The sequence below is a fragment of the Vigna angularis genome, chromosome 11 (genome assembly GCF_016808095.1).
Source record: "Vigna angularis cultivar LongXiaoDou No.4 chromosome 11, ASM1680809v1, whole genome shotgun sequence".
Classification (NCBI taxonomy): Eukaryota; Viridiplantae; Streptophyta; class Magnoliopsida; order Fabales; family Fabaceae; genus Vigna; species Vigna angularis.
This window is the reverse complement of record NC_068980.1, coordinates 6,472,870-6,481,588: the sequence shown is the minus strand read 5'-3', so window position 1 is coordinate 6,481,588 and position 8,719 is coordinate 6,472,870. Positions and strand designations below refer to the sequence as shown.

Sequence of the window (8,719 nt, the reverse complement as noted above, 5' to 3'; positions counted from 1 at the left end):
AACTGGGTTACCACAAATGATCCATTCAAAATATGTACACAATTGACTTGATACAAGCTATGTATATAGATTATAAGGGCGGAATAAAGGGTATGAAAACAGCCCAGAAATACTTTTGAGAACAAAAAAGGATTTGGAGCTTCAATTATCAATCACCTTTGGAATCTGGTTAACAAATATACTTGAATACAGGGAGAATTGTTCCATGTTTTGGAGTGTAGCCTAAGTACACCTCTTGCCTTTTCTTTCAAATGGGAAGCACAAGCTGCTTGCAGCACCATGCAAAGCTTTGACACAGCACCAACCCTCAGCATCTCTTGCACGACTTCATTAGACGCTGAAAACTTTGAAATCAAGGAAAATATATGAAGAGCTCGATCATCGGTGGTTGGAGAAACCCTAAGGATCCTTTTTGAAACCACAGCAAGGCCTGCAGCATGCTGCAGAAACTGGTCTCTCCCATCAGCACAAGAACACAGATGCGCCAAAAGGATGAATACCAGTTCTGTTAGATTCTTTTCTGGTTTTTCAAGCGCAAGTTCAACGAGATCCTGCACCGCACCTGCTTCAACTATCTTCGTTCTATTTCTCCCCAAAGGACACGTTTCTATGAGCACATGCAGTGCAGATTTAATAGCTTGCTGAGAGAGTTCTCTATTTTTCATCACATTCACAACCACTCTGAAGAATTCAAGCCCTAAGTTCCCTAAAGGGGTTGAATCTTTAGCTTCAATTGTCAATTTCAATAAAGGTAATGCTTCGTTTATTACCTTGATGTTGTTCTTAGTTTGAAGCTGCAAAACCCACGTCAAGGAGTTCAGAAAGTCAAAGTTATGACGTACCAAGCGCTTCATGTGGTTACTGTCCACCACATTGGCACTGCTCCAAAGCAAACGAAGAATCCTCAGAGCCTCCTCAACGCACGACGTCGTTTTTCCCTGCTTGAAACTCTTTGTGATCACGTGCACCATAGCTTCTGCAACACCCACTGAAGCCATACACCTCCTGTTTCTCTCGTTCTCTACTGCAAGGTTATGCAACTTCTCCATTGCGTTTTGAAAGCGTGGAGGAACTTCGAGATCCTTCACGAGCTTCTCAACGTCGGCATTGCTAAGAGGGGATTTCGGTGTCGGAATCTGATCAACACCGTATGCTTCATTCGCTGAACACCACGCTTGGATTAGCCTCCGAAGCGTGTGGTTTGGGGTTAAGAACTCTGCGTTTCGCGGCAATGGTTGCTTTGTGATTGGACACGTGCAATCTTTGGCTTTCAACAACCAGTATTCTATGCTTTCTCTGTCGTAGGTTATGCCCGTAACGGTTGCCACAGGGTCCTTCATGATCTGAAGCGAAATGGGACAAGCAAAAAACTGAGGAATTTCAATTTCTGTCATGGTATATCAGACACACAGCCTAAAAAATGTGATGTTTCTTTCTCTCTGATATATTGATACTTGAAGAAATAAAAGGAAGTAGAAGAAGAAAAGGGTTTGTTTTCTTGGGTAAGACAAATCGGCTCTGTTGAATATAAAGTTCAGAATGAATGATTATCTCTAGCTAGTTGTCGATATGTGTTGGCCAGCACAGCATTAGACACTTTTTGATGACTGTGCTTTTTGTGTGGGTGAAACTTGATGACTGTGTTATGTTATATTGTATATCTATCTGTCTCTCTCTATATAGTTGTATACATATATTTATATAGGTTTGGTATGTGTTTAATTTTCCTTGCTTTTACTAGTCTAGATGCCAGAACATTTTCAATGGTGCGTTGAGTGGTCAAACCTGGCAGTAATGGTTTGAAAAACTACACTATGACGGTCGAATTTTAGACGCATGGACATTTTGCCTTTCTCCCTAGAAACTATATTTTATATAGTTTTAAATCATTACTAAATGAAACTAAATACTATTTAAAAGTTTAATAAAAATTATTCCTTAACAGATTTCTTGAAATAATATGAATAAATCATAAAAAGACAAATATACACACACAAACATATATATATATATATATATATATATATATATATATATATATATATATATATATATATATATATATATATATATATATATATATATATATATTATTAGGTTAAACATTATTAGGTTTTACAGTTTTTTATTCCATTGGTTAAACATTACTCTTTAGGATGAACATTGGTTAAACATTACTCTATAAGAAAAATATACTTTCGTACACATAAATTTTTTTATATTTTTTTAATATTTTTTTTATATTCTTAAAAAAAATATAAAAACTTACTCTTTTATAACTATTTTACTTTTATATTATATATATCGAAAGAATTTAAAAGTACATCATCTTATCATTACTTTATTTACAAATTTTTTTATATTTATTTAATATTTTTTTTATATTCTTAAAAAAAATATAAAAACTTACTCTTTTATAACTATTTTACTTTTATATTATATATATCGAAAGAATTTAAAAGTACATCATCTTATCATTACTTTATTTACAAATATCAATTAATATATTTTGTTGAGTGATGTCAAATGGTGCTACGAATGAAGTTGGAGGCCACTTGTTAACGTTGGCGGCTTGTATGGTTCAGTTTGATGTGTTGATTTTGATAGTGATGTATTTTCAAAGGAGGAAGAGATCTACAAAAAAAGTTTCAAAGTTGGTGCTGCCCACGTAAATGAATAGCATTGAATAAATAATATGCATGAATGATAATATTTATTTATTTATTTTTATTTTGGACCCAACTTGCAGAGTGAGCTAGAAAACGCCGGCTTGCAACTAAAATTAGTGCATGGAACTTTCAAAGATGCGAAAGATTGAGTTTGAATTCAAACTCATGTTAGCACGATTCTTTGTCTTAAAGATTCAATGTTTTTTAATTTAATATAAAAGTTTATCAGTGTGCTGATTGTTCTTCTTAACTATTCATTCATTTATGTTTTCTTTATTTAAGTTTAATATCAAGTTGTATTATAATTTATCAGTACGATTATTTTTCTTAAATATTCAATCATTTAATTTTTATTTATTTACTATTCAATATAACATCTTATTATTATTATTTATTATTATGATATTTGTGCTGGGGTTAGTGCATGAATCTACTTTTACTTTACATTAAGTTAACATAAAATAATGTAGTTTATCTCATTCATAATTAGAATGAGGATAGGGAGAGAAAGAGAAAAAAATATATCAAATTTCATATATATTTAGCAGTCTCAAATAAAAGAATGACATGATTATTCTAATTTATTAAGTACTTTCAAATTTGAATATCTAAGTATATCTATGTTACATATTCGAAAAAGAGTTGCTTCCGTTGATCTCTTTTAGTTTAAAGAGAAATACATGTAATTAAAAAACATAAATTATTTTTTAAAGATAAATTAATTATAAATTTTATTTACAAATATAAATGTTAAAATAAATCTGATTTAGTCTGAGAAGAGAAATGATGGAGATGGAGTTAGAAGGAGATAAGAAACTCCCGTGAATTGAGTGGAAGGGTTGTTTGAAATTGGAGGTGGATGAATGTTTTGTTGAAAAAAGCTGACAAAAAGGTATTTCTTGAGATATGTAGAGTTATTGTCTTTAAGGACTTATCCGCGGTGTGTTGCTCAAGTTCCTCAGGATACAACAGGAACTTCTGAGAATGTCTGAGAATCTCAGAACTAGTAAAGAACTCTAAACAGAGCATAAGAACAACCCAAAATATTTTTAGAAAGAAAGAGACAAAGGATGAAACTTAAAAGAGAAGAGAATGAGAGAAGATTGATTTTTGGTGTATCTTGAAATGAAGGAAGAGTTTTCTATTTATAGAGTTAGGAAAGAATCAAATAAATAAAAAAAATTAAAAACCATTAAAATGTTAACGTTGCACCAATTAATTATTTGAACGTTGTTATTAAAAAGTTAACGTTAGCAATTATGAAATGAATTTTAACGTTGCCAAATACTAACGTTGCAACCACGTTTTCATATTTTGCAATATAATAATAATATATTATAACATGTTTTTTTGTGTGTGTTGAAATGGAGGGTATGGAGGCAAGGAGAGGATGAGGGTTGTTGATAAAAGTGGAGGACAAATATCATGAACTCATAGAGGGAGAAGAAGCATCTTATGGTGGTGGAGATTTTGGGGGAAGCTCTAGCTTGAGAAAGATGAACATGAAGTGGAAAAATATTTTTTTTCTTTTAAATTAAATACTTTGTTACGGGCAATTCTAAATAAAATGTTGATATTGATAACTGTTTGTTATGTGAAAGAAAACACTATATATTGTCGTTAATTATTAAAAACTGATTTCATAAATTTTGAAATAATAAAAATCTATTTAGATCAAAATTTGAAAAAAAAGACTAAAACTAAAATTATTTATTAGTTTAGGACTAAAAAATAGTTAATCCTTTTATTTATTTTTAGCTTAAAAATTAAAATTAAAATAATTTGAAAGATTATATTTTTTATATTTATACTTTTGTAAAGATGTAAATATGGAATACTATTGTAATTTAAACCATTAACATTTATAAATTAAGTTCAATTATTAATTATAATGTAGTATTTTAATTTATTTAATTAAAAATATTAATTAATCAATTAAAAGTTTAGAAAACATTTATATTATTAAATATATTTTTAATATTTATTATAAGTATATATAAACAAAATTAAAAAATATAAAATGAAAAGATTATAAAAAAAATGGTAGGCCAGTTCGTCATCCCGTTTGTGACGAGGTACGTTGAACGTTCTGACCTATTTGTGTGTACAATCTACATAATATACTAAGAAAACAGGGGTGCCATTGAGAAAGGGTCTTACCTCTATATATTTGGTGCTACTATAAGAATTAGGAGCTTTTGTTTAAACTCAAAGCCTTATCTATGAATTTGTTAACTAGTTCATATTCGTTTCGAGGATATCCATGCACAACTTAACCGAGCACATAATCACAATTCTAAAGCAAAAGTATAATCAAAAGTACCCCAATTTTGACAAATAAACTTGGTAGCGCTAACTAATTCCCAATATCTTAAAGTGCATTCATTATATTCCTGAAGGAATTGAATCGACACAATATATTTTTTAATTTCGCTAAAAGTTTCCAATAACTATGTAGAATATGATTTTGAATAATTCAAATTAACATTAGCTGACACTTTCTCTATAATTGGAGAAGATTTACCCTGGAACTTTGTGGATAGTTGATTTCTGCAACCAAAGTCATCCATTAAATTATCAGTACAATGATAATTTATTTAACTACATCCATGTGAATTCATTGTATGCATAATGCATTCGTTAAAGAGTGTAATGGAAATTTGATCGAAAAACAAAAAATCAAACCGGAAGCAAATGACTGAAATTTTATACCAAAATGTCTAATATTGTCTTTTCTTCTTTTTCACATTTTTATCGTTCCTTCGCTATTGATACTGTTAGCTCAAACTTCAGGTCCAAACCCCTAAACTTTTGTATGGTTCCTTAACTATTCTAATTAAAACCAAGCAAAAAAAATATTTCAAATGCTTTATTTGTCTGTCCTTTCTTTGTTTTCCTGTTTTGCTTTTACCATTTTTTAGACTTAATGTCCAATAGAATCAAGAAGTACATTATAATTTGAATGTTAACAAGAAAAATATAAAGAAATGGATTATAAATTTTCATTTCATTACCAAAAAATCTAACGCAGAATGTCCACATCAGAAAATAACCATGAAGTATGTGAAAGTTATTTTTTGTCAATTAAAAACAATGACAACCTTTAAAGGATCATAAGGGACTTCGTCCCTCCAATTGCTGGCTCTTTCAATTTTAAAGCAAATAAACTTGTTACTGTTGTGAATTCAAGTGTGAGTCCAAGTTTCACATTGAATAGAAATAAAAAAGTAGAACAGTATATAAAAGTGAAAGACCCATTAACCTATTACTTTAAAGTTTTGGATAAAAAATTGTGTTAATGTTTTATTTGATTGGACTCTCATATGTGATTATGTTTGTGATAATGAACCTCCTTAATAGACCCAATAGTTACATGCATAAATATATAAACTCACCTAATGTCCCACCTTAAACATTTGGGATTTTATAAGCACACCTTAAACTTATGGTGGTTCTAAAACCCCACATAAGTTTATCCCTATCCATATGAAAATATGATGAAGACAAGGATTTGTTGAGAACGTCTGCTATTTGGAAACAAGAGGGAATGTGAACTAGCTGAGTTTGCTTCTGATGAACTCTGCCAGGAACAAAATGTAGGTCCATCTTAAAATGTTTAGATATTGGAGGGTTTTGAATGGAATGTTCATGAAATCCAAATTAAGTAGTGGACGATAAAATCGAGTACCTATTCTCCCTTTAAGAATAATTTGTATAGGAGTATCCTATTCATAATTTGATTAACATTATTTTTTGGGTTGTTAATTTTAGTTCTCTTGTATATGTTTTATTTTTCTTATACTAATTTAATTCATCATAAATGTAACATATTGGTTTAAAGTAATAATTAATATCAATTTACAACATTCACTTAATATAAAAATAAATGTAATTCAATATAACATAAAATTAAAATTTATATTTGATCAAAAAAATACATCAAATAAACTATTAAAAACTTAAATTAGAGTAATTTGTTTCAAAAATACAACTTCAATTTGAAATACATACTCTTTCACAAATTTAAATTTTAATTACAACAATTAAAATAAACAAGTCCTAATTTAGCTTTTTCTTTTCTTTTTGTTTTCTTAAGTCTTTTAACACATACTATTTTCATCTTATTGTAATCTAGAAGATCAAACAATTTTAAGATATTATCGCATGAATTATTCATTAATAATCTATTTTTTTCATGATTTTACCTGTCCTAAAATTCATGCAAAATCACTCTATAATAATATATCGACATTATAAATTTATAAACCCTCTTTTTTGTTTCAAGCTTTTTGAGTATCTCTTATAATGAATTTGTATGAGTCTTTCTTAAACAGGTTAATAGTTAAGATTTAGTATATTTATGAATAATTTTAACTATTTTAATAATAAGTATTAATTATTCTAATACTTTTTTAGGGGCTTGAGTGTTTAAAGATTGTGCATATCAAAATATTGAACTCAATAGTTGATGGTAAACAATATTATCTTCATTAATTCTTTAATTTGGTGTTAATTTTTAGATGAAAAATACTCCTGGTTGGTGTTTATAAAATTTAGCTTTACTTTATTCACTTATTGATGTTTCTAATGAAAAATTAAAAGTTATGTTTGATGTAAAAATTTAACAATATATTTTTTTTTACCATGGTTTATGTTAATTATAATTTGTCTAGCTTGAATCTATTTTTCATATAAACTAATGTGTATACAAATTTTAGCTTAATTTTTTCCTCTCAAGTCCATCATTTTTGTTAAGAGAAACTACTACTTACCTTTTATGCAACAAAAAAAGAAGAAGAGTATAATTTTTTATTTTGTTCTGATTATAAAAAGAAAAAAAAAGAAATATAGTCACATTCAAATGTATAAATTACTGTTTTTTTATATCTTTATTTTTTTCATTAAAAAGTCTACCTATATAGTCATTATTAGAATGGAAACAAGTGTTAACATCATGATATGGGTGCGAACTGTAATAATAAACTTTTGAAATGTAAAGAGGTAGGAAGCAGTGGGAAGAAAGAGTTAGAATGTTATGGGAGAAATGAGGAGTGGGGGTTGTCAGGTAGCTTTATAAGCTAATAAAATGGAAATACGTATCAGTAGGTGCACGGAATATAATATATGTGCAATATAACATAGTGGGAGCATGAATGAAAATTATAAAGACATGCAAAAGGAGGGACCCAGTGACTGGGTGTGTTGGGAGAGAAAGAAAAAAGAGAAAGGAGAAGAGTGGTACTGAGTAAGACTAGTCAGGGAGTGAGTGGAAGAAAGAGTTTGAGAGTTTCTATATGCGGCATTAGTGTATAAAAATTTCGTGATAAATTTCGTGATGTTAATTTATAGCATAGGAGGGGTAGCATAGAAAGTGTGATGAGGGTTTGGTCATTGGATAGTCAAACGTAGACACAGTATTCGTCTACGGATCTGCCTTCTCCTATTACGAGTATCACGACTCGTCTACGGATCTGCCTTCTCCTATTAGGAGTATCAGGATGCAAACCCAATATATCAAAACCTCTGTATGCATCCGTATTTCTGCCACTGCCAAGGAAAATGGAATAATAGTAGAGTTAGCAGTGTATCTATCTATCCATCACCTTCCCACTCCCACTTCTTTTCTCTTCGCTAACACGTTCTAATCATGGTAATTAATCATATACCACTACTTTACTATCGCCTGCCCTCTTCCTTGGTAATACCATATGGTTGACTACTTTTTGTATCCACATTCAAATGAAAAAAAAGCTCAGTTGAATACAAAAATTTTAAAGAGTTTGAAAATGGTTAATGCTTGAGATTTAATGTGAATCAGATATATCCAAGTATAGCATGTGAAAGCATCAAGAAACTATATGTAGTATAGAGCCTATGTAGTATAGAGCATGATATGTGCCTATATAGACCAGGAGTTGACAGAGTAGATGTTCAATTTTTTAAGAGATGGGAAGACATGAACCATTTTAACATTTCCTCTGCACCAACATATCTGCATCTAAATATACAGCCGATTCCCTTGTGGCTCCTGTTCTTAAGCCCGCAAATAA

The 8,719-nt window shown here is 29.8% G+C and overlaps 1 protein-coding gene across 1 annotated transcript; it reads right to left on the bottom strand.

Moving 5' to 3' along the window:
- Positions 1 to 1,658, bottom strand: LOC108320778 (E3 ubiquitin-protein ligase PUB23). The gene has a single exon (XM_017552305.2). The coding sequence runs from the start codon at positions 1,392 to 1,394 to the stop codon at positions 153 to 155; it is 1,242 nt and encodes a 413-aa protein (XP_017407794.1). The 5' UTR covers positions 1,395 to 1,658; the 3' UTR covers positions 1 to 152.
- Between the last annotated feature and the right edge of the window lie 7,061 nt (positions 1,659 to 8,719).

Excerpts from the sequence above, each read along its gene's own strand:
- LOC108320778 (XM_017552305.2), bottom strand. The coding sequence starts at position 1,394 with ATGACAGAAATTGAAATTCCTCAGTTTTTTGCTTGTCCCATTTCGCTT.